This window comes from Caretta caretta, chromosome 10 (genome assembly GCF_965140235.1).
Source record: "Caretta caretta isolate rCarCar2 chromosome 10, rCarCar1.hap1, whole genome shotgun sequence".
Classification (NCBI taxonomy): Eukaryota; Metazoa; Chordata; order Testudines; family Cheloniidae; genus Caretta; species Caretta caretta.
The window spans coordinates 13,885,657-13,911,844 of NC_134215.1; the positions used below are offsets into that span (position 1 = coordinate 13,885,657).

General features: G+C 43.7%; 1 protein-coding gene across 5 annotated transcripts in view; it reads left to right on the forward strand.

The window, feature by feature from the left end:
• The first annotated feature begins 2,212 nt into the window (after positions 1-2,212).
• The window catches only part of PDGFA (platelet derived growth factor subunit A), a 29,535-nt gene continuing 5,559 nt past the window's right edge, over positions 2,213-26,188 (forward strand). For 3 of the 5 annotated variants that reach the window (XR_007358868.2, XM_048867213.2, XM_048867214.2), the window contains exons 1-5: positions 2,213-2,748; positions 4,330-4,426; positions 12,245-12,349; positions 14,724-14,911; positions 23,982-24,108. Coding sequence is in view for 3 of the 5 variants with exons in the window: in XM_048867213.2 (XP_048723170.1) it covers positions 2,686-2,748; positions 4,330-4,426; positions 12,245-12,349; positions 14,724-14,911; positions 23,982-24,108 (580 nt within the window). In the remaining 2 variants the exon portion in view is untranslated. The remainder of the gene's footprint in view (positions 2,749-4,329; positions 4,427-12,244; positions 12,350-14,723; positions 14,912-23,981; positions 24,109-26,188) is intronic. The other 2 variants (XR_007358869.2, XM_048867215.2) reach the window with 2 other exon arrangements.

Genomic DNA, 26,188 nt, shown 5'->3' on the forward strand with positions numbered 1-26,188 from the left:
TTCAAGGTGTTGTGTTTTGTTGGTCCTGAAGACCACCCACAGTGAGCCTATATGACCTCATGAGAGAGCAGTAACCGCACTTGAAAGGCCACTTCTGTTCTGGTGGCAAGTCCTATGCAATTGCAAAGTGCCCATTAAAGCACAGGTTGTTTCCTAGAAGCATGCCCAAGCCAGTAGCACGTAAACCCCTTCGGGGGCTCTGGAAAGCATTCCCTTTTGAAATGCTGCAGGAAACACCGAGATGAAAGGATAAGTCTCCTGGCTGTGCAGTTACAGTCTATTGTCTTCCATGAAGGAGAGTTATCACTCCTCAGTTGTGTTATTGCAGTTAATCCACTTAAAGGCTATTGGATTTGCAGATGAGCTGAATTCTTTGCTCCTGCTATTAAGATGCTTTGTTGAGACGAGAAAGGGCTGTTATTTCAATTACAATGAGTTCAGTGAGATGTCAGGGTGCAGGGGACACCTTGTGCCCGTTTACAGCGGGGAAAGGGGGGTATTTTTTTTTTGCCCCCAGGAGGAGGCTGGAAACGCCTTTGATTTGAGCACTCAGAGAAAGCGCCCAAATCCCAGGCCAATTATTAATTGTTAACGAGTTCGCTCAATCCGGAGTGTCATAAGAACACTTGCCCCAGGCGATCGGTTGTGTAAACGGTGGCCAAGGAACCCTGCCCTGCAGCTCCATGGCATACAACGCGGAAAGGAGGGGCTGAATCAATAGGATACGGGTTTAATATGTAACCGAGTCGGCCCTTGAATAAGGGGCAGGGCACAAAACAGCTGCTGCGCGTTGACTTTGAACCTTTCCACGGGAGAGAGCTGCTCAAAGTCAAGCCACCCCTGCGCGCCCAGACAGACACACACCCAGGGCGCAACAAGCAGCTGCTCCAGCCCGTGGCAGTCTCCCGGCTGCTGCACGATGGCCCCAGCTCCCTATCCACCGCCTGCCTTTCGCAGGGGGGATTGGGGAGTGAGGCGGGGGCGAACATGTGCCCACCCCAGTGACCTCCCCCTCCCCACGCGATCACGAGCGGCTGGACTGCAGCAGACCGGGAAGAGCGCGCGGCGCCCGGGGAGGGAACCTTGCACTTCATGCGTGTGCAAAGGAAAAAGGGGGTGGGAGGGGAAAGGTGCCGCAGGCGTAGGGTGGAGACGACGGGGAAGTTCTGGCCCTGCTGGCTGGGGAACCCCCCCCCCCCAGCCACTGCTCCCCTCCGAGGCAGAGACACACCCACCCCCCCAAGAGCTATTGCAAGCGCTTTCCTCTGAGCTTGGCATTCTCCGAGCAGCAGGACAATAGTGTTTCCACCCCCACAATATTTGCAAGGTGGGGAAGGGGACCATGTCAGGACCCATTAATAATCTCCTCCTTGCTCACTTGTATGGGAGAAACTCAGCTCGCTCTGCCGCTTAGCTGTCTCCTTGGAGTGACGCGACGTGACCCTCCCCAGGCAGCCCTTGGGTTTTTGGCGGGGGAGGGAGCGTATCAGGAGGTTGCTGAATAATGGCGATTTTCCTTTGCCTTATAAGCGAGACAAGGTGGATGCTTTTAAGGTTGCAGCCTAGATCTGCGCAGAAGCTCTCTCAGCCCTTCCCTGTGCGTTGGAGCTGCTGGCTCATCCCTCCCTCCCAGTGCCGCAGAGGTGACAGGGTTTGGGCTGGCAGCGGGAGGGGGCAAATAGCCCCCTCCCCCGGTTTTGCAGGGTCTCTTCTTTCCCCGGTGCGGGGCTCAGTTGCCAGGTGGCTTTGCAGCGTGCGAGGTTGGAGACTGCCGCAGGAAGCCCCCAGCCCCTCCCACTACTTGTTGTTTGCTGCCTGGAGTACTCTGGGGGGGGGGGGGGGGGGGGGGAGGCGCATGGGGTGGGAGGGTGCCTGTGGTATATTCTCCTCCCCGGGATTATTTCACACTCCAGACAGCTCAAGAACCCTGCCTGGGAGTTCCGATTCCTCGCTCCGATCGGCAGAGCCGGTGCCGGCCCCCCGGGGATTTAAACCTGGCCTGTCTCCCGTGCAAAGTGGGGAAGAAACTGCACCAGGCCGCCTGTGATCTTGCAATATTGCTCCGATTTATTTTTTTTTAACCTCACCCCAGCCGGGGCGGCGGGGGAGGGAAAAGCGGGGGGCATTTTTCAGCAAGAGAAACATTTCGGTCCCTATAAATAAAGATCCATTTACTGGGGGGAGGGAGGGAAAGGGTAGTGGAGGACCGGGGGAGGGGGGCGATCTTGCAATACATAAATAATTAAAGGAACCTGCTGCTGCTGGGGTTTGCCTCCTGCCGGGAAAGGGAGGCGGGTTTGAAGCGCTCCCGCATGTCTGGAGGGGGGCGAGCTTGTCTCAGACAGGTGATGGGCGTTTCGGCTGCGCTCCGGATTGACTCCTTGGGTTTCACTTTGGTCTGATCTAAGCAAATATGCAGAAGTACCGGCTGGTCTAGTCCTAAAGCCAAGAGGAGCGCGCGAGAGAGCAGCAGAAGCGGAGCTCCTCTAGCCAAGGGAACATACAAATCCCCCAAGCAAGCCCCCCCCCCCCACACCTCAACGTGGACGAAGAGCCCCGAGCCGCACGCCTCACCCGTGTCTTTCCCCGAGGGATGGTACTGAATTTCCCAGCCACAGGAGCCGGGCTGGAGCTCCGACACAGCACCCTGACCTTTGATTCGTGCCCCCAGTGTCTTAGAACGCGATGAGGACCTGGGCTTGCATTTTGCTGATAGGGTTTTGCTACCTTCCCTTTGCGTTTCCTGAGGTAGGTGAGACTGGCTTTTTGCATTGTTAATTCCTAGGGCTCAGCAGCGGTGGGGGGGGGGGGGGGTTTGGAAAGAGTGTTTAGAAGGTCGTTTGGGAGGGGGAAAGCTCCTAGTTTTAACCCGGGCCGGGGGAGATCGTTTGTTAGTTCCCTCCAGGGCATCTCTCAGTATTGCTGCCGGGGGAAGCGATTCACCGCGGTTGCTAGAATTTTGCAAAGGCAAAAACCAAGTTGCCATGTAGGGTGCAAATGGGTGAACGGAATGACCGTGCATTTTGCTCCAGGGCTGTTTGCTGGCTGCATGCTTTTTGGAAAAAAAATTGCATACCCACCCCGTTCCAGTTTGCGACACCCATCGGAACGCAAACGGCCTTGGGATTATTTGCAAAGAAATCCGTGCTCGGACCTGTTGTTGCATGGCAAGGAGCAGGAATTATAGCGCGGTTTCCTGCTAACAAGAAACTAGAATGAAACCGCTAATAAAATGACCGAGGAGCAGTTACTCTACTGGGTTCATATACACACACGATCTGGGTTTAAAACCGAAATCATTAAAACCTCCTCTCCCCTCTTCAGAGCTGAAGTTGTTCTTGTGCGGCCAAAAATGTAAAAATAAATATCCCTTTGCACCTATTTATTTGGAGCCCAATCAGGGAGCAGTGGGGTGTAGTCTGAGCTAAACCCATTCGTATGTGTGGGCAGTAGATTCCTATGGAGAGAGATCTAAGAGAAACATGATTTTCTGTCTCTCTGGGGATCATTACAGGTGGCCATTTGTAGGGGGAAATTTGAGGGAATTTGTAAGACAATTGAAACCCCACTTTGCCTCTCGCTAGCGGCACAAGGCACATGCCCACCCCAAAGCATCATACCTGGGGGGTTGTTATCATTAATTATTATTTTTGTAAGTTTCATTTTCGTTTATACGTACAGCGTGGGTACTTGTTCTAGGATACGTGATTTCTCTCTGCCTCCCGACAGACGTTGGGGGAAGCTGCTGACGCCCTGGGTTGGTGTGAGCTTATAACCAGCTTGAAAACTTTGTTTTATCCCCTTCCTGTGAGTTTCTGGGAGGTTTAAGGATCTCTCCACCTGGCAGAAACTTTAAACCAGCTCAAAGATGAAAGTGTTAAACAGTTGCTCAGGGGTTTGGGTTTCAGAGTCGTGGCGCATTTCAACTTGATCTCTTCTGCTGGTGGTGATGGCTCTATGAAATCATAAACACCTAGGCACCCTCTCTCTCCCCCTGCCTGTGCACAACAGCGGGGCTATCAAGCGGTGGCGAACGCAGGACGACTCCAAACCCTGTGGAGGGGAGATTTTAAATGTCTCATCGAAACACGTCCTCCGACGCAAGGCGATGCCTAAAATGAGTTACTTGGAAATGTTAAGCAAGGAGCCTGTTGAATAGAATTTCATGCGAAAAGCCCCATTCCACTTGCGTAGTGGGGTGCAGGGTAGAATCAGCTCAGAGCTTTCAGGGGCGTCCATAGGCACGCTCAGCCTGCAGTGCTCATGTACTCAGAGGTGATCCTGGAGCAGGAGGGGGAAGCAATGATTTGGTGTTTTGTCTGTTTGAAGGAAGCTGAAATCCCTCAGGAGCTAATCGAGAGGCTGGCTCACAGCGAAATCCACAGCATCCGCGATTTGCAGCGCCTCCTGGAGATTGATTCCGTAGGTAAATTAGTCTCTTTCCTTCCTTCCCTTTTTATTCCACTGTTCAGAGGGATGGCACCTGGGCCCACAGATCAGCACGTGTCTGTTTGTGAGGATGGCTTTAAAGAGACGGTTTCTGAATATTCCATTCCCTCCTTTCTAGCGCTGGGTGGGCCGACAGACCTAGCCCAAAGATCAGAATCCAAAGCAGGGAAACCAGAGGAGGAAGATGATGAGTCAGGCGTTTCTCCCCAATCCCAGCAGGGTTCTTAGGAAAGTCCAAGAACAGTTACCCCAGACAAGGATCCATTTCCAAACCAGGCTTATTTTGCATTTAAAAATAAAACCATCGAAAAGTGAGCAGACACCAAATAAACTTGGTGCACTTTTTTCTCTGTGTAATATTAATGTTAGTGACCTTTGTACTGTGAGACCTCTTTATCAGCAAAAAAAAAAAAAAAAAAGAATTTCCATAATATTTATTGTTGTTATTCCACTGCACCGTTATCTTTAAACTACTGTGTGAGAGTCATTTAAAATATTTGCAACAATATTTATGAATGAAGTAATGTCTCTCCAAAATCTGGGGCTTATTGAAAGGAAAATAAACTGTCCATACTGATTTTAAACAGGAACCTTCCTATGGAGCTTACAGACACTCATTCAGAAGAGAATAGCAGGAGGTTATTTTCTGCACCATTAGGCTTGTGAGACTGTACACTTCACTAATGTTCTACACTGGAACAAATGATTGCAGTTTGGAATCAGATCTCAGAATCATTGCATTATTGAGTCAGAATCATTACATTGCAGTTGATGCACTTAGCTGTTGGTGGTTTCTTCCGTTAGTTTGTGAAAGAATAAAACAAACAGATGCATCCTCTATGAACCCAGGGTAAACCTCTACCTTTCTAAAAGCACAAACAAAAAGTCAATGAGTTGTTGCTTGCATTGGTATTGGGAGAGCTCCATTGAAACCGTATGGTATGCATTTTGGTAAAATATAGACTAGGCTCAATCCCCTTCATTCAATGTTGCAACATCTTTTTAAATGTTAACTTAATTGTCTTATTTTTTTTTAAAGTGAAGTAATAGTGAACAGAAATGTACCAGAAACATAGTTTACAGACATGGCTTTCCTTTTTCGTGATGCTGAGCAGTAACTGGTGTCCCATTAAACTGAAGTTTCAAATACTCATCTCCTTTCACATTGCTTTGCCATAATGGCTGATTACTAATACTGTTAAACACATTCTTTCTTCAAAAACCCTCTTATCCATCTTGATTTTGGGTTGATCTGAAATTTTTAGAGAGAAGTTCTGCTCTGATTGTCATTGCGATTAAATAAGCTTTCACAATAGGGACAAAATAAGGAATCCATATGTCCCCACCTAAAATTGTGCTTTATACCGTTCAAGTGAATAAGGACCTAATGCTGATTCCATTGGAGTTAGTGAATATTTTAGCTCCCGAGGGAGATGCCTGAGCACTTTGGAATTTGAACAGATTTTTTATTTCCTGTGCCTTTGAGTCAATAACTGGTAGATACAAGACTATATTATTTTAAAATATGGCAGTGAATGGAGCAGAGCAGAGGAACTTATTCCAGGCTGTAATTACTTACCTAATTGCAAATATCAAGCAGAAACAGTACTGAAAAATTAAGAAGTTAACCATAAATGTGTTATTTCATTTTGCTGTTTTACTGCAAAGCATCAGTCAGAAAGCACCAGAAAAAACAGGAAATATAAATATTTTAATATTTGAACATGAAACATTAATATTTTAGGGCATGAACTTATAAAAATTCCAAGGATCCAGTCCTGCACCTTTATTTTTACTTATGTGAGTAGTCCTTCTCCAAGCATTAAACTCTATTACTCTATTCTGACTAATGGTTTCAGGACTGGGCCCTGATGGAGGTAGGTAGGCATTTACAATCTTAGTTTATGCTTAAACACATCACTGGACCCAATCCTGCAGTCTTTACTTTCATGAGTAATCCTTAGACCCCAAGTATTATGATAGCTATACAAAATCAATTAAAATTGAATTCAGTGGGTATACTCTGGAGATAAAGGATTGCAGGATTGGGCGTGTTTATTGTATGTGAGGTTAGCATGGGCTAGAAAGTTAGATGTCTGATGGTTAGCACTGCTAAGATAACATTTCACGCAATACTCTTTCTTTTGGTTTAATATATTTGTTACTTAGAATAATAACTACATTTTAAAAGGGTTGGTAGCTCTTCCTTGCATTCTGACAGATTTTGACTCGATCTTGTACTGCAAGGATGACTGATAACCCCTTCATAAAATTAGAAACCACACCCCCACACCATCTGGCATATTACTTAAAGCAAAACATTATCCAACACGGTGCTTATCAATGTTTTCAATAAAGAAAATCTGGGCCAAATTCTTCCTTGCCAGAAGCTGGGAATGGGTGACGGGATGGATCACTTGATGATCACCAGTTCTGTTCATTCCCTCTGAAACACCTGGCATTGGCCACTGTCAGAAGACAGGATACTGGGCTAGATGGACCTTGGTCTGACGCAGTATGGCCGTTCTTATGTTTTTATGCTCTTATGGCCTGATCCTGCACTCCCTAGTCAGAGAAAACTACCACGGAAGGCAATAGGAGTTTTGTCTCAGTAAGGATCCCAGAAACAGGTCCCTGTGAAAGTTACACTGATGTAAATCCATTGAGTTCCACTGAGAGCAGAATCAAACCCTGGCTACTTAAAATATAAAGCATGCATGATCCCAGCTAGTAAATATCTCTAGCATTCAAGGTCCACAACTTTACTACTAATAGCTAAGAGAATAAATCACCAAAAAAGAGGCATTTCCTCTACTCTGCCTGCAAAATCTCTTTCGCTAGCAGTGTGGTTCTTACTATTCACACACTACCTTCTCCCTTCTGTCCTGTGGGTGGTAGAGTTCATTTAATCATCTAGTAGATTTGCCTCCTGCCTCATCACTGCTTGGACTGAGATGAGAATCTCCCACAGAGGGAACAATAGTTTCCCTGTACTAGTGGATGATGTTGGAGCATCAACCAGGAAATTCTGGTGCTGCTACAATGCTAAATTCTAATGGTGTATTATAAAATAACACACACACACGGAAAAATTGGTATTATGTTAGTTCATTAAATCACAAAGAGTCTAATTCATTAAAAGCTCCTGTTGACTTTAGCAGTTTTTGGACCAAGCCCCAGTTTAAAAATGGACAAGGATGCAGATATTATCTTCTATTAGGCCAGTTGAAAACAGTGAAGGAGGCAAGCTTTTGAGATATGTCTGTATTTTGCTCTCTTCTTCCCCCTCCCCTCCCGCGACATGATGTAGGGAATGTGGCTCTGGAAAGCTTAAATACTATAATGTTATTCTTTTTAGTTACTAAATTACAACTCTCCACAGAAAAATGCATCCTACATGTTACTATTTTAATTTCTTTTAGTAGATCAAAGTTTAAAACTTAGACAGTCTCTGAGTTTGGATATCACAAGGGCATATTTTAGACCGGATAGAAATATGATCAAACTGTCTGATTTTGCCTTGGGCTTTTGGGAGTAGGACTGATTTGTAAGAGAGACTGTATTTGTTATTGTACATTGTATTGAATTCTGAAAGAGAAACAATGAGAATTTCATAAGCTGATGATGATACCAGGAACCTTGGGCCTCCATTTCTTGTACACACATCAAGATGATACTTGTTTAGCAGAATACAACTAAGCACACCATTTGGGACTGTACCGTATGCACAAAAATTACATGTGAAAACAAGGATACCATACAGATATATAAGTATGTAACAGTTGCTTTAGTTTTAGGGCACTTTTCACATGCTTATTTAGAGAGTACAGTAATCACATTATTGGCAGTGTTATAAGAATGCTGAGATTTATGTATTAGCTACTCTGTGACATAGTGGAAAAATGCCAATCTGACAAAAAGAACAATTTCAACTACATTAAGGGACTGACCAGAGCTAATGGCTAGAATTTTTTTCTACCCATCATCAGAATGTTGTCAGTGCATCAGTGCATAAAAGATTAAAGAGAAATTATTTGATCAGCTGCCATGAAAACATTTGTTTTATTAAATGAACTACCCCATCTTAAAAGAGAGTGGCATTCATCTTGCTCAGCACAGCATCCTTAAAGTTGACTTAGCAACCAGTACTTTTCAACGTTTATAAATTGGGAATCATACTTTTTTTCTTACATTCACATTTCTCAACTCTCTGCTCTTAGGACCTAATCCTGCAAGGTGCTTAGCACCCACAGCTCCTCCTGACTTAATAGGGAGTTCAGGAAACTCTGCATTTCTGAGGCACTTGGTACGCTGCAGCTTCATTCTCTTGATCACTTCTAACTTAGGAAAAATTGACATAATTTCTGACACCATTCGTTCAGGAGCCCTTTAGTCAAATCGTGAGTTTATTTCTAGGCTTCAACAGTCAACAGGAGAGTTCTATTCTGGATTGCTGAAACAGCGTTGTTTTAACCATTAAAATGGTAAAAATTCCTCTTCTTTCATTGATTTCAATGGAAGTTAGGAGCCTAAATACCTTTGTGGGCCCAGGTGCCAAGAGGGATACAATATAGGCTAACTGCTTTCAGTTACAATAACTCTTGCAGTAACCACATGCTCCACAATTCTGTTCATAAAAAGACACCAATGATGGAGTGAAAAAAAAGCATTTTGTATGTACGTTTCATAATGCATTTAGATTTCAGTGGAACTTGTTTCACAGTCAGCTGTGTTCGCAATAGGGTAGCTCTACTTTTTTTTGCTTTCAGGACTTGCACCCAGCTGGGCATATGGTTGTGAACCAATGGCATTTTATAGTGATACAGCAAGACACAGTATAAGCCAAGGGCCTTCAGCGCCTTACAAGTTATCTTAGAATAAGCACATCCAACATGTCATTTTGCTTGTAACCTGATGGTAGCATAAGACTAAATGGAATTCTGAGTTGTGCAACTGCGGGCTCATAAACATGTGGTTTAACATAGTGGTTAGTTGATGAGATTACTTCCTGGATCTTACCTGATTCATAAAGCAATATAGTATGACTGAGTTATGCTAAATAGGAGCTTTGCCCAGTAAGGGACGGAGGATTGGAATCTGGTACTCAGGGCTGCTCCACAATTCATTTCTTTTTTCAGCAAGATGGCCGCTACCAGCAGGAGGCTAGGCTCAGGAGTATCAGTTTTACAGATAGCCTTTACTTTTTAAACCCTGTTTGCAGGTAAGCAGAGTGGCTTCGTACCCTGTGCAAGTCAGGCTCTTGTGCTAAGCAGAATGAATGCAGCTTGCTTTTGCATAGGGTGACCATATTTCCCCAAAGAGAAAATGGGACACCCCACTGGCCGGCCTGAGCCCGCCCCGCTGCCCACCCACTCGCAGGGCCGGCCTGAGGTTCCCCTCCCTGGGGCCATCTGAGGCCCCCTCCCGCCCACCTGGGACTGGCCTGAGGTCCCCCTCCCCCCAAGGGCCGGCCCAAGTCCGTCCCCCCCCCCCAAGCCACTCTCCTTAGCCCTCCCTCCAGCGCAGGACAGGTGTTGCCACTCCCCCCCTGCACCCCCCGCGTGTACTTCCACACCCCTGCTAAGGGTCACAACCCACTTTTTTTTTTTTTCTTTACAAAACTGTGTGTTTGTCGAGTTTGTTCTTGCCCACTGATGCTTAGTCAGTAAGAGCCAACAGGGCAAAGGCACAGTTTTGCCAAAAAAAGTCGGGATGGCTGGGAGAGGGCTTAAAAAAGGGACTGTCCTGGCCAAAACGGGACATATGGTTGCCCTGCTTTTGCACTATAGTTTCTTGCATCAAAGAGAGAGAGGTAGCCAGTGCTTAATGATCTCCCAGCATATGGGAAATCATTAAGGGTTTGGTCCTGAGAGGTGGTGAGTACTCGCAGACCCCACTGAGTAAAAAGAACATGCCAGATGCTCAGCTAGTGTAAATCAGCATAGCTTCACTCACCTAAGAGTGGAAGGATGGCCTAGTGGCATTGGGGTGGGACTTGGGAGACCTGGGTTCAGTTTCCAGCTCAGCTACCTACTTCCTATTATTGTAACGATACAAAACTGAGGTACAGGGTGGATTAAGTGACATATCCTAGGTGACCTTGGATATGTCACTTAATCCACCCTGTGCCCCAGTTTCCTTTCTGTAAAATGGGAGCAATATTTCCTTACCCTTCAAGGGTGTTGTGAGGCTAAAAGCCAGTAGTGATCGCGAGGTGTTCAGACACTCCTGTGATGAAGGCCACATACATACCTAGACAGATTGGGTTCAACGGGACTGTGCTGATTCACACCACCCCCACAGGATCATTCCCACCGTTTTAGGAAATGGGCAGGATTTGCCAACAGATGAGTGGAAGCGTTTGCTGGAGGCTACAATTGCATAGCCCACTTAGTTTGCTTTTTTCCACTTATAAGAAAAGAGGAATTACACACTTGAGGGCATGTGGTTCCTTCTAGGGTGCTGAAGGCACCTGGGCTCTGTCTTTATGTCTCACTATGCACCCGAGGCGTGCAATTATTTCACAGCCGCATGCTCTGTTGGGTGTGATTCCTTGGGTGTGTGTGCGTGGGGCGGGAAGGAGTCAGTTTATTTATAGAGCAGCCATGTGTGATCCATACTGTTAACATAGCTGAGTGTAAAACAGGTTCCACTAGAGTCTGGATACATTATGAAACATGCATATGAATGCACTGGAAGCAGAAAGGACTGCAGTGTTTAGAAGGCATACAAAGCTATAGAAAACAGGAGACCATTACATGCTGTTAGCAAGCAGAGAGTGTAACTGGTTTTTTGTATGCCACCCACTTGTATTTTGTGTGCGTGTTACAGTTCTCCTTGAAGGCATTGGTGAAACTGATACAACAGCCCATGGTGTCACAGAGGGCATTCCAATAGGCAGATTACCACACATACGAGATGTGTTGGAATTTACTTACATTTCCGTCCGCATTCTGTTTATACCAGCAATGCAGTATGTGCTCATATCCTTCTGAAACCCACTGCACGTGACACGACCTGGACGGCTTCACTTCACAAAACCAAATAGCGGAGCTGTCATTTTGTTGTTGTATATGATAAATGAAATGCCAAGTTTTCCATCTTTGCTTTTTCTCATGGCCCTTTAACCCATGTGGTAGGCTTATTTAGGGAACGAGACAAGCCTGGATGCAATCCCAGAGTCTGCAGTAGCTTCAGATGCCCCTCCAAAGGTTAGGATACTTCACAAGGGATTTGTTCTGCAACAGAGAGACCAAAAGGAAACCCAAACTAGTTATTGCTTGTTCTTGAGTTAGCCAGACAAGAGAAAGTTTATAGTAACAGCATTCTTACTACAACACCATATTTTGTATTATGTAGACTCGCACCACCAGAACTCCTGGAACGTCTTATAAGAGAACTTCAATCTGTGTATTAGCATCATGAAATATTGTTATTCTAATTTCTACACCTAGATCCAGTTAGAAAGTTTATTATACATTTCACAGGAAAAATGCAACAGAATTAAAACAGAATTTCCCCTGTATCATACAACACAGAGAGTTTCTATATTTTTCCATAAAACAAATATTAAAGAGTTAAAAATGCACATGTTTATGTGAGAAATTCTGCATTAAGTTCTGCCCTTATGCCCCTGCAGTTTTATTGGCAGGAGTCTCACAGGATTGTATATTAAGGCAGGATTTGATCCTATATGTATGGCTGACGCATATTCTTATACATTAATGGTGGAGAATTAAAGTGACTGTCGTGCTTATGACACAGTTAAGGTCTGATATTGTGTTTTCTACTTTAGGATATGATGATGTTTCAGAAACAAACTTGAGATCTCATAGTATTCATTCTGCTAAACATGTTCAAGAGAATCACCCTGTACCCATTCGCAGAAAAAGAAGCATTGGTAAGAAACAACAAGCTGTTTGTGCTTAAAGAACAAAATCGTGGGGGGCTCCTTTGATTAGTCATGCAAGACACTTCATTGTGCAAAATAAAAAGTAGAAAGTAAAATGGTCTTTTCCTTTGAGTATGTCACTTTTCCAAAGTCAGTTGTTGCATCAGTCACCTTCTGCTGGGTAATCTATCCACAAGAGACAAGCATGAATAAATTCTTTACATTCACTGTCGTGTTGCAGCACGTTAAAAGGGAAACCTTAGTTGGAAAATGTGGTGATATTCAATGTATAATTCGTAGTGTGGGGAACAACTACTGCAATTTCCTTTTTTTAAAAAAACATCAACAGTTGGTAGAGTTTTCAGGACAGAAGCTCTAGAAAAGGAAACAGCTTGACTCTTTAATTCAAAACCAGTTTATCCAAAAATTGAGAGCAAGACTGAAGTGCTATGACATTAATTCCCATCATTATACAAGGGACCAGGCATGTTTACAAGGCATTTTTCTAATAAGTATTAATGATGGTTTCAAACAAAAGCCTGGATATAAAATGAAATAGATGTTACTTGACTTCAAAATGGCATTTTTATGCAACACTTGTTACAAATGATTAGGTCTTACTGATTTACCATTTAATATATCTTTGGAAAACATGCATATTCTTATATGCTGTGGGCAATTCCTAATCAGTATATTTTAACTTTAGACTAAGATCTCATGAAACATACAGCAGAGCACACTGTTAGCATGGATTTGCACTGTGAATTGGCAACTGCAGACTCCTCACACTGAACGCCTCTAGAGAACAATGCTTCTAAAACCACCTGCTACACTTGGCACCTTATTCTGTAAGGTGCTGAATGCGTCCCATTTAAAGTCATGGGAATGGCGGTCTTAGCATTTTGTAGGAGCTGCCCGGTATCTTGCACTGTCAGGCCCTTAATTGGCCTAGTTAACAGCATTGTAGGGAGTGAGAAGCATCCTTCCTCTGCTGTGATATTTACCCACCCTATAGAGTTGTTTTTAAGTTTCCTCTGGGGGCTTGCCCATCGAAACGATCCTCTTCCCAAACCAAATCAAAGCAAATGTGATCCTAGGCTTTCAAGTTACAGGTTCAAACCAGATCACATTTTCTTCTCTTTATACTTCTATTGAGGATATTGAAGAGCATCCCAACTTCATCATACCCCAGCAGCTTAGCCTCTTTAACTGGACAGCAAAAAACAAGCTGCCTTCAAATAAATTCTCACCATTCAAATTTCCCCGTTGGGGCTGCCATAACAGAGATAAAGCATTCTTTGCCAGCCCATCTGGTCCTGGAGTCAAGAATGTCACTTCTTCAGTAGTCCTAGTTCTTATCATCCCAGGCTGCAAGAGATCTCAGGTTTGTGGATCTTGGATTGTTCATATGTCAGCTAAATGCACTGTGACTAAGCTGTCACCGAGCAATATCTCACAACATTGCTTTATTGCACAGCAAACATTATACAGCTAACCCTCAAATGCCTGAAACTTTTGTTTGTAAACTGGTCTTTCAGCAGCAGAAAGTTGCTGTAGATTGAGACCTGGTAAAATAATTTGCACAGCTGAACATAGTATTATAGGTTTCAGAGTAGCAGCCGTGTTAGTCTGTATTCGCAAAAAGAAAAGGAGGACTTGTGGCACCTTAGAGACACTTTTGGTCATGGTTTCGCCTTGTTAAAAATATCAAGCCATGCATCATTTTCCCAGCTTCATTCAGAAATAAGGACTGCTGCCATTTTTATGACCGCTTGGTGTTAAGACCACTGCAGAACTGAAAGTTGGAGAAGGTTGTGTCATAAACTAAGGGATGGTGCATGGTGTAGCAATTACAGAAGCAGATTGTGTGCAGTTTATTAAATGTGCTTTGTATGTGTGAAATATACATAGATGCACATTATGGCCCTTATCCTGGAAAACAGCAAAGCTTCCACTGACTTCTATGGTTCAGGACCAGTCCCTATCCAGCTATCTGACCAGGAACTAGTACAACAGTGAGAGTTTCAGACGGTGTCCTTGCCTGCTGTCACCTTTCAGACAGTCTGGCCTCCCATTTATTTGTGCGCACTCTGAGCTGCACTGGGACTTGGGCGGTGGAAAGCCGTCGTCTCGTGAGCTGGGTGTTTGGAGCAACTCAGTCTTCACTCTGGGGTAGCATGCACAATTGAACGGGAGGCAAGCAGTAACAGCTTATCCAAGCCCAGCACAAAGGCTTTTCGTTAATGTCAGCAATCGGAGCATAGAGCACCTGTCGCAAAAGCCTGGGTGGGAATCACTCTCTTAAGCACGTAATGGTGTAAGCATGTGTGCTCTAAAGCGAGAACAGCTGTTCACCTGGAAGTCTGGGTTCTTCTGTTTGCAGAGGAAGCCATTCCTGCCGTCTGCAAAACAAGAACTGTTATATACGAGATACCTCGGAGTCAGATCGATCCCACGTCTGCTAATTTCCTGATATGGCCACCGTGTGTGGAGGTGAAACGTTGTACTGGCTGTTGCAATACCAGCAGCATGAAATGCCAGCCATCACGGATACATCACAGAAGTGTCAAGGTGAGCAAATTCTGGTTGTAGGGATATTACTGTAAGAGTTTGGGAGCTTCAGACATTCTTGTGTGCATCCTGTTTAGCATCTACCTTTACCACCCTCACCCTAGCAAAGTCAGTTAGATATCTTGCTCCCTTGTAAGTGAGCAGATGCCTTTCATAAAATATGATTAGTGGAAAATGTTATTTTTGGATTTGATTTTCATGGATTCCTTTCATTTTCCTTTATATCTAAAAAAAAAAAAAAAGTTTTGATTGTGTCTTTCCCACGATCTCTCCCAGAACAGATCTTGAATTTAAAAGATAGAATGACTCGAGGGGCGTTGGACTGCAAAACCCACTGCACAGAATTACATTTCTTTAATTAAATATTGTGCAGCCTAAATTGGGCTTTTATATGTGACAATATAACACTTTTGATCTGAAAAAATGTCTTCCAAGTTATTGTATCCCTGCGGTTAAGAGACTCAAGGCTTCATGCTATATTTATTCATTAAGCAAAATCCATTTCTCCCTGCCACAGGCTTCTGGTAAATATTACATGAAGTGGATGGTATTTCTTGTATTTTGCTCTCATTTAGATCAGTGCAATTCAGCAGTTACTCTGTTGAAGTCAACGGAGTTGCACCAGCATGAGTGAGAATCACATTTCAGAATCACATTTCATTAACCTCTGGGCCCCATGCGTGACTGAAAATTCGAAGGTCAAAATTCTATTTTTTAAAAACTCAAATATGGATTTGCCTGGTAGGATTTAAGGAGTGCAGCAGCCACTGTGGTTTACTGAGTAATTATAAGAGGTGCTTCTAACACATTTATTTGGTCATTGCGTATTCCAAGTACAAAGCGCGACATCCCAACCAATGATGAATTATCTGAACCCCCGAAAAAGTGTCTGAGTTTTTTAATGGGCGAGGAAAATTTTCACACTCTGATAAGCTGGAAAACATCTGAACAGATTTTTTCAGTCTTTCCAAAAATAGTTATACTTTTCACTTACATGCCATCATTCCTTTGTGGATCTTGATACACTTTGCAAATATAATTAAAAAAATAAAAAATAAATAAGTCAGGGACAACTCGATTAACTGCTGGGCTGAGAACAAAGTGGAGAAGTCTAAGCCCCAAAGTGAAAGCCACTTAAAATAGAGACCTAGAATGAAAGTGCCTCCCTACCTGTGACCATCATGTCACTGGTGAATGTAGTGCTAGCACCTTTGGGCCCAGTCCTGCTCCCATTGAGTTCTCTGGGCCAGATTCTATGGTTAATATGCAAACATGGTGCAAAGAGGTGAAAATCAAGCTGCAAATGCCGAGCAGAGAATTTCCCTGGCTGATGAGAATTTCTGCTGGTGCATCTGTACCACAACCCAGTCTCCACCCCTCCATCTCCCACTGAACTGTAGGGGGCAGGGAGTGAGCAAGCCACAGCAATCCCCCACTGGCGTAGGATGTATTAAGGAACGTAAGCCAGTGATAGAGTTTAAAACTTAGGCAGCAGCTTTAAGTTATGCCAGTGCTGGGCCTGTCATCTCCCCACCATTACTGCGCCAAGGAATCTGTCTCACTGTCTCACACGGTTCAGTGATGCACATTGGTCCCCTTCAGGATTACATTAATTTTATTAAAAGTTACCCTATCAGGCAAGATGATTTTATAGGCAGCGTTAATAAGGTGACACCAATGATATTGAATACACATCGGCCAGTTCTTCAGAAAATTCCAAGGCAAGTCCCCTGCTCCAAACAGTAATTAAGAAGTAAGAAGGACAAGAGGTCAAATAGAAACAGGATGCTCATTGTCGAGGTTGCCCACTGACCCCACAGTCTCATCAGAAATCTCTGAACAGAATCTGTATTTGTATCCTCCAGAGTTGGCTTCTCTCATAGGCTTTGATATAATTAATTGTTTGGTGAGCCTTTTGGAAATCCTGTATTTAGAGCTCAGGGGGTGTGCATGCCATTATCTAGCAAAGCCCTGCATGAGGGTCCCAGGAAAGGTAGGAGTTGTTTTGGGGGGGCTTGTCTGGGTTATTCCTGGAATGCAGTTGAGAGCTCTCTTGTTTTTTCCATGATGTCAGGCTGGATAAAAGCGCTCTTTTGATTAGGACTGAAAGGGCTTTCCTCCTTCCCCTTTCATTGACAAGGTGGTGAGATCATAGCATGCCTAGTCACACTGCAAAAATGTCCACCCAGAAAGGTCAGTGAGTGGGTTTGCAGACGTATTATCTCACAGGCCAAAGCAAAGGAGGTTTCTTTATGCTCTTGTGGACAAAGTTATCATTTATCAATTAGTCAGAGTGTTAGGGCTGGAATGCGAGGGCTTAATGCAGGTGCATTAAAGGTGGGTGCAGGCATTAGGGGCATTCCTCTCCTAGGACTTGAGCCTAAGGCCACTGAGATCAATGGAAAGACTCCCATAGACTTCAGTGAGCTTTGGATTAGACCCCGTGTACACCAGGCAGGGGGCTGCTGCTGGGGAGCCAAGCAGTGCTCTGGGCCAGCAGTGCTGGCCTCCCACAAAGGGGCATGGGGACAGGGGTGCTTTGACCTTTCTCCACTTCCACATGAGCCAGTGGACTTGGCTGGCATTAATACAGCCGGGCACAGGCTGCATCCTTTCAGAGGGTGATGGAGCTCACAGTCCAGGATATGCTCCTTTTGGGGCTCCCTCTGCCTTCAGGCCCCTCTGAAATCTCCCTACCTCCAAATGCAGCCAATAGTTTTAATAGTCACAGCGTGATCCTTTATTCTTAGCTTGAAAACAAGCCATCTGATACTATGGAATCTCTTTCCTCGCTGAGCAATCAACAAAAAGCAGTGTCTGAGAAGTGGAACTGCTGCATGGCAGCACAGAGAGCACCTATGTCCGATGTATCTCCCTTTCCCCACGGGAATATGTTTTAAACAGTCTATTCATAAATAGCATGAAAGAACGCCTGTTTGATTGAAATGAAATGCCTGTTTTAAAGTCACTCTCCCTTGTTGACCCTCAGGTGCATATAAGCACAAGTTCTGTTGCTTGTATTTTTATGCTAACATACTCGAGGATTCAGTAATTGGACCAGACTTGAAGTGTTTGCCGTTTCTTTTATTGAACCTCTGAATATCTTTTCTGACCCGGCTACTGAAAAGTCTGAACCACGGTGCAAAAGCAAATTGCTTGGTCCTGCAGAATTTTGACTTTGGGAATTCCTCTGTGATTAGCACATGGCAAGGAATCCAGTCGCTCCCTAGTGCCAGCTGGTGGAGTGTGATTTTTTTTTTAATGTCACTTGTGGAAGCATTTTCTTTAACTGTGCCTGTTGCTGCAACAAAACTCAATTCATAATGCTTAGAGGTTTCATTGGTTTTATATTTGTTCCATAAATATGTCAGGTAGATGAAGTTTTAACCAACCCAAGGACCTGGAATATCCCTTTGTTTGGCATTTCCTGAAGTTTACTTAACTGGGTCAGCCCAATAGCAGTCATGAAAAACCCCACATCTTTCCATTCAACAGATCTGCTGGTTTGTTCCTAGCCAAGACAGCCGATGTGAACATTATGGAGCAAATCCTGTTCCCAATGCCAATCCCGAGTAGCTGAGCTGGGTGCTAGGGATCTCTGCAGGAACAGCAGGGAGCAATCTTCCTTTCCAATCTGTGGAGCAATAGCAGAAGGGCTCCATCCACTCTCCTTATCCGCTACCTCAGGTGTAATACCTCTGATGGATTTGGAGCTGCTCTGCATTAATTTATGAATGTTGCACATTGACCTGGTTAATGGGATGTTTACTGTATGGAGGTGCTGGTGTAATTCAATAGGGGGCTGTTGGGAAAGACAAGCAGGAAGGGAAAGAGTAGCCCAAGATAAGCCACTTCTCAGCAGACAAACACTTGAGAGTCATTCAGAGACAATGCCAGGGCAGGAAAGGGTAGATATGCAAGAGATCAAAAGAACTCTCGCTCGTTTAAAAAGGAACACTTCTTCAAGAGAAAGAGGTGGTTGTTCAGGAGAACCAGACTGAGATGCATGGACTTGATGGGGGTATCTTCCTTCGTGACCGTCAAGGGATGATAAGCCTTTTGGTAAAACAAACAAGCAGATAGAGTGTTTCTTGTTATAAAATTCTTTTTCTTGAAATGTCTTGTTCTTTCTGTTAAAAGAAACAATACTTTGGTTTTAAGAAGACTGTCTGATCCCTGGATATCACTAGACTCCTGAAGGAAAGAACTGCGGGTATCCAAGTTCAGTTAGACCTGCTGAGTAAGAATGGTTGATCCACAGAGTGCTGTAGCCCAGAGCCTGGTGTAAGAGAGGGAGAACTGCAGAATTCCACTCCGCCATGGGTTAAGGTCTGCAGACTGGGAGACATGACAGATATGTGTTGCTTGGTGCACTACTGGAAGTGTTCAGATAATATGGTGATGAGTGCAGTATAAGAACGAGTAGAGTAGAGAGCAGATGCATTCAGTGAGACCAGAAAGGAAACAGAGGTGCAGATAGCCCTTTAACTGTGACAATAGCCTCTACAGTCTTTGTATCCCCCATCACATGCAGGGGTCAGTGGCTGGTGAGTCCCTGCAGCAGTAAATCCAGCAACCCTACACCCAAAGAACCCTCATGGCTCCCTTATTTGGCCTCCTCTACACTGTAAAATGGAACTGTAGTGGTTCCTCTACCAGCAAGGCCTTCTGGACTAATTATGCGTATCCTGGTAGGTGGTCCATGAGGTCACACATGTATGGTTTAGGGGCCATGGACATCTAGGTAGCAAGAATCTATCTGTAACAAAGCATTTCTTGAGGACTGTAGTGGATTCTTATCTCTTCAGTGTCCCTGCCAGTGTCCAGGGCCAGGCCGTAGTTTCCCTCTGAGGTAGGTTTAGTGCTTTCAGTCAAAACAAAAGTCCTCCCCTTCCAGGGCAACCACATGAATCCAAAGCAAAATGATACAAAATGGTCCTCTGGTCCTCCCCAGGTTCAACAATCCTCATTCCTGAGGCAAAGCTAATCAGATTCTCTGTCCTCACTGCACTAAGTATACTCTTTTCCTGTGACTCAGAGCTAAATGGCTCCTTCCTTGGTCCACAGCTCTCTTCCCATTCATGTAGGGGAGTGAAAAAGGGACTTCCTCCTACTCTTTCTGGAAGCACCAGTCTGAGCCCCTAATTGTGTAGCCAAAATCAGGCCTCAATCCCTCACCAATACTGTTTTGCCTTATACTTTGTCCTTCATGTGCTTTGTCACTACCCTGGGTTTCTTTCACTAGGCCTCTTCCTAGGTCCTAGCCACAGCCTCTTCCAGGCTGTTTCCTCTGCTCTCTTGGTGAAGAGCCACACATCGAGTCTGATCTCTCCCCAGTTTCTCCTCTTCTGAGGGAAAGCTGCTCCTTAAATTCCCTGTTGCTTCTTCCCATCATGTCTTGCTGCATCATACAATTTCCAGTGTCCCTCTGGGGACTACATCTTTCAGTATTCTCTTGTTTTGTGCTGAAATGGGACCAGGCAATACTTGATCTTTAACTTCCCTTTAAGAGCAATTGCAAACCGCATAACAGGTAGTGTTATAATAGTTCTTGTTCCATAAAACACAATTGTGCAATGACTTTTTGACCTATTATAGGCAAATGCACCTTGCCTCAGCTGTGGTTTGACTCCAGCTGACTTCTTTGTGTCTAGTTAAAACGCAACAGATCTCTGTCTTCGTTCTTTAACTTGACACCTCAGTTGCAATTTTTAGAATTGCCCAGGTTCATAGAGCTTCATTCCATCATACCATTGCTAATCCACCTCTGAGCTAGAGCAAACTGATGCCTTTGTTAGTCATTTCATTTCTGAAAAGCATCCTAATGCAGGATTTTATTTCATGCCTGGTATGTTAAACAGGGACCATCCAAGTGGGTTTTGTTGTTGTTGAGTGTTATAGTAAAAGTCATCTCCCATGCTGAGAGGTTTCTTGTAAGTTCTTGTACAGAATTAATTTTGTTATTATGCTGGTGGAGTTCTCAGGGTTTCCATGCCCAGAGTCCTGCCTTTTTCCTCTGCTTTGAGTCTCTGATTTCCATGAGACTCTGCATTGCAGCCTGCCTGGGAAAACTCATTGCCATTCCTTATGTATCACTGTTGAACAATTTGAAACATTGCCTTCCCCTTGGGGCTGAGGATACCATCAAGTGTTCCCACCAGACCAGATATTTTTATCTGAGCAACATAACTTTCCCCTATGCTCCCTTCCCCTCTTCCCTTCACTCCCTCCCCTCTCCTTCCTCATACACATAGGAATGTGGAATAGAGACCACAGAGGTACAAAACATGGACCCTAACCTTTATATGATGGTACAATTATTTAAATGTAATATTAGGAGGAAATTAAAAAGAAACACAAATGGAACTTGTCTCCCCATTGTTTTTATAAGTAATATTTTTGGTGGATTTTGTTGTTGTTGAAGGTTTTTGGTTTTGTTGCATTAGAGAAAGATGAAGGAAGCCCATGTTGAAATCAGTGGCTTGCTGAAGACTAACCATTTCAAAGCAATGGGTAGAACACAATAGTGTGTAGTTATCCTTCTCTTGCAAGCAACAAGATAGGGACAAAAAGAATGCTAACCTAGAGTTGGATCCTGTGATGTCAAAATAGCCATGGTGTTTTACATCAGCTGAGAATCTGGCCCAGAGCCTAATGTTTTAGCTTAGCATTAATTATAGATCCCATGGTGGCAGCAGGTGTTATGAAACAACACAGATTTATGAATTTAATTGTATTTGATGTTGCTTTAACTTGAGAAATTGAATGTTTACAGCACTTTATAAATCTTCAATCTTAACTTTCGTTGCCTGAAGGAGAAAGAGGAGCCTTGGGGCTGCTTTTTTGTTTGTTTTAATTTACAATGCACTTCAGTAAAAACCGTAGCTTTTAATTGCTCAATGTGAAGTAGGTTATCATCATAGAGTCTCTAAGTATCTCCTCCTACATCTTCCAGTGCATGTAGTATAAAGTAAGGAGTGGAAGGTGTGTATATGTAGTTATTTCAATTTGGAAAAAAATAGAGATGGCCTAAAATAAAGTTAGATTACAGTTTTAGTTGCAAGTAATTTTTGATGATGCTGGTTAATTCCAACAATTGGAATATGCATGGCAGATATCAAAGCCATTTCATAATTTCTTTGTCTCTTTCTAGGTCTCTGGTTATGGAGGTCTTAATCGCTGTTTGTTATTGTGAATTTTCAGGATTAGTTATCCTTTGATGCCGGATGACTCAAATGTACCATACACTTTCAAATCTTTGCATTCAAAGCCTTGCTAGAGTTATACTCTGATAGATGAGCCTGAAACATATTGCTGTGACCCATTGTTGACCCTTCAGCAGAGCATTCTGACATGTTAGAACCAGCTCTAAATCTTTTTGTATGGAAATCTGACAGCCTCAGAAAATGTCTTTAATGTGGACATTTTAACTACTGCATCTGTCCGTGCAGAACTATTGTTTGTTGGGCAAATGCAAATAGGCTCCAGATCTTGTTGACAAAAGGGCGCCGTGACTGAAATGTAGGTTTGAAATCTTGGCTCTGTTGAAGTCAGTGGCAAAACTCCCACTGATTTTAACGGGGCCCAGTATTTCACTCTAGGCTCTGGGTACTCTCATTCAGTTGTCCATTGGTCATGTGTGTCCAGAAAGCTAAAGGATGGTTTCTGACAGCTGGGAAGTATAATTTCCCCGCCCTCCCCATGTTATGAGAAGGATTTGCCACTTTTGGAAGGACAGAGGGTCAATGTTTTCTCAGTGCTAAGATCAAGGAGCATTAAAACCCCCAACAAACAAATCAATACACAGTTAGCAAAAGGGTCTAGTAAAAATTGTGGACACTGACCATTTTTTAACAACCCTGCCTATTTTAATGATACACCGATTGACTGGTGCTATGTCCTCAGAGCACCACATGTGTGTCAATCATCTCAGTGTGCAAGGGATCAGAGGCCCAGTCTCTCGATTTCTCTCTGTCTCTAATTTGTATAAAATAATACAGTATCCGCACTATTAGGTTTCATTGCTGTCCATGACAGCCCATCTTTACAGCCCCCCACTGTCAAATGGGAGGCACATTTTGGATGTCTCCCTAGTGCCAAGCAGGACTGCAAAGCAGCTAGAAGATTCCCCTTTGGGTGTGGTTCTTTCCTCAGCACAAGGCCCTGTCTATAATGGTTTCACTCAGGTTTAATCTCAGTGGTGGTTGCACAGGGCTCTAAGAAGGTTAGGCTGGCCAGCATGAATGGGGCCAGTGCAAGTTAGAACAAGGTTTAAAATCTGTGTTCTATCTTCGCTCTCTTCCAGAGCTAGAATATGGTCCATGCTAGCCCACCAAACTGTGTTAGAACCTGTTTGTACTGTATTTAAGCATATTTGCTGGGCCTGGAATGTACCTGGAACCTAAATACTAGTGAAATATGTGCTCAGTATATCTGAAGAGGTAACATTTCCATACAGTAGAGAGAGAACATCAAGCAAGATGGATGTATCTCAGCAAAGACTTTAAAAAAAAAGCTGTTAATCTCCTTTTCATTTTCTTTCTAGTTCTCCTTTAAAGGTAAGTGAGCTCTCATTTACCTGGAGATTGCCCAGAGTTGCTGCAAGAAGCTTGCAGGACAGAGAGGGGGTGTCCCTTGTGAGATTTGGAGCTAGGTTCTCAAAACAGCACTGGTGCTTTCCATGTCTTCGCTGTTTGCCTTAGTCTTAAAAACAACAGGTAGTTCAACATAACCCTGGTGAAATGTTGTAGAGAGAAAAATATATTCGAATCTGTAAATTCAGCAGACAAATGCAGATTTGAGACTGAATATGAAACTTTACCTTGACTTAGAAAAATCCTGAAATATAGAATTGCTCAAACCCCATGAATGGGAAATCAAACTCTTGGAGAAAAAAAACCTGGTCTGTTTGGAACTGCTGAATTTGTATAAAGGATGTGTCATGAAATAAGTGTGTGATGTATGTGATGCTCCACCAGGATAGAGGTGGTTTATATAGATATGTAACCACCTGTCTTAAATCCTGTTATGCATTAATGTGTCTAAGTACAAACACCATTCTTTTTTTTAGGTGGCAAAAGTGGAGTATGTTAGAAAAAAGCCAAAATTAAAAGAAGTTCTGGTGAGGTTAGAAGAGCATATGGAATGCACCTGCACACCATCAAATTCTAATTCAGATTATCGAGAAGAGGAGACTGGTATGTCATCCTTTTATTTTTGTACATGTACTTTTATCAGATGGGAACTTATATTTGTAGTAAAGAATATGGACCCAACCCTGCTCCCGTTGACCTCACTGAGAACCCCTCTGGTTTGAAGGTGTGAAATTAGAACAGGATTTGGGTTGTATATAAAAATTTGGATTCAAAGTTGAAATTGTAGCAGTTTTCTTTAGTGCAGCCTTTAAATTAAACGTAAACTGCATAACATAAAGATCTTGCCTAACTGATTTGAAGGTTATGCTATTTGTATCTTGCTGGTAAATTCTATCAAGTAACGACTCTTCTGAGATAGAGTTAAGGCTGACAATTCTCTTTACTAAAGGGAAAACCAGGTTTGAAACGAATAGAACATTTTATTTAAAAAGAATTTAAATGTTCAAAAGTAAGGAATTTTGGAATTAAGTTTCCTACTGCAGCCTTTATTCAGTTTTCATTTCTCTACCCATCTTTGCAGAGATTGTTGCCAGTTATCACATTAAACTTATGCCTGGCTTGTTGAGAATATGAATTACAGAAAAAAGGGGGATTTATGATAGCCCAGGTTTTCTCCTGTACCCAGATCCACTGATCTCAGGGGCTAGGAGGCATTCAGGAAGCTGGGTACGGAGCAAGCTGCCCAGGCCTTGGCCCAACCCTGGTGTAAGTCAGAGCAGCCTAGCAGTTTACTTTAAGTTATGCCAGATCACTGGGCACCCTAAAGGGTCATACACCAGTTTTAGACTTGGTGGAGTGCTGGTGCCCCCAGGGATGAGGCAGGCAGTGTAGCAGCTGGCGATGGTAGATAATGTATAGGGAGGACAGGTACAGGTAGATCTTTGGCCTATCTGTGGCAGGGTTTTTTTTCCTGCAGACTGTAGTAGGAACATTCATGGGGTTATTGTGTGATGTCTTGCCTATATCAGGAGATAAAGTAGTGTTTTCTGTTGCTGAGAAAATAGTTGGTCTGATAAACCATTAGGTGATTCCAGTTTGGTGCCTGTGTAACTCCATTGCAGTCAACCAGAACACAAGATGTTATAATCTCTAGCTGTAAATGGGAGGATGATCTGGTGAGGGATCAAGTCTTAATTCCATATGGATTAGGGGGCCTGATCCAAAGCCTACTGAAATCAGTGGAAAGACTTCCACTGACTTCAGTGGGTTTGGGATCAGGCCTTAGCTGGTTAGCTAGTTTATAAATTTGTCTGTAGAGTTTTGGCAGGGAGAGTGTATTTCTGGACTCCATGTTAGGAAGGGATTGGACAACAATAAACAGAGGGACGGGTCGTCTCTAGGTAGCAGCTAGCAGATAGCCAGGATTACGGGTGAAAGCTAAGGTTGATCCAGGACCCGTAATTTCCTTACTCTTGAACATTTTATTGTTATTATTTAACTGTAACTCTGCCCACCTCCCATGAAATATATTTGCAGCCACAATTCTCTGTCTGAAAGTCTTTTGTCTGACAGGTTCGTTGGTGTGGGTTTGGGGTTTTTCCATTATTATTATTATTATTATTATTATTTCAATTTCTCCTGGCGGCGTCTTGCTGTGGAACATTTTGGTCAATAAGCTCTGCGTGTGCCCATGGATACTATAACTGCCCCAGGGACTCTGACAGTGCTGGGGGCGTATCTCTGCCATGAGGGATTTTTCAGAGGTTGTACTCCTATTGATTACAAAAGGCCTGATTCTCCCCTCACTTCCACCATATAACTCCATCGTGCCAGATCCTCAGCTAGTGCAGATCAACTCCCCTGGTATCAATGGAACTGGCAGTTTACACCAGCTGAGGATGTGGCCCACTGACTTCAGTAGATTTTCTGCTGATTTATACTGGTGTTAGGAACAGGAGAATCAGGCCCAAAGGGTCTGAAACTTTTATAAGGAAAGTAGAACGGGTGAAACTTGCCTGCTTTGGGATTTCTGACAAATAGGAAACTTGCTAAGGTTCCCCAGACCAGGCCTGAGTTTTAGGCAAGTTTCTTGCTGCTATCTCCTTCCCCCGATGACACACCTTTGCCTAGGAGGTCCAGGCTTCCCATTTCCCCTTTATATTTTTATTCTGGAGTGTAGACG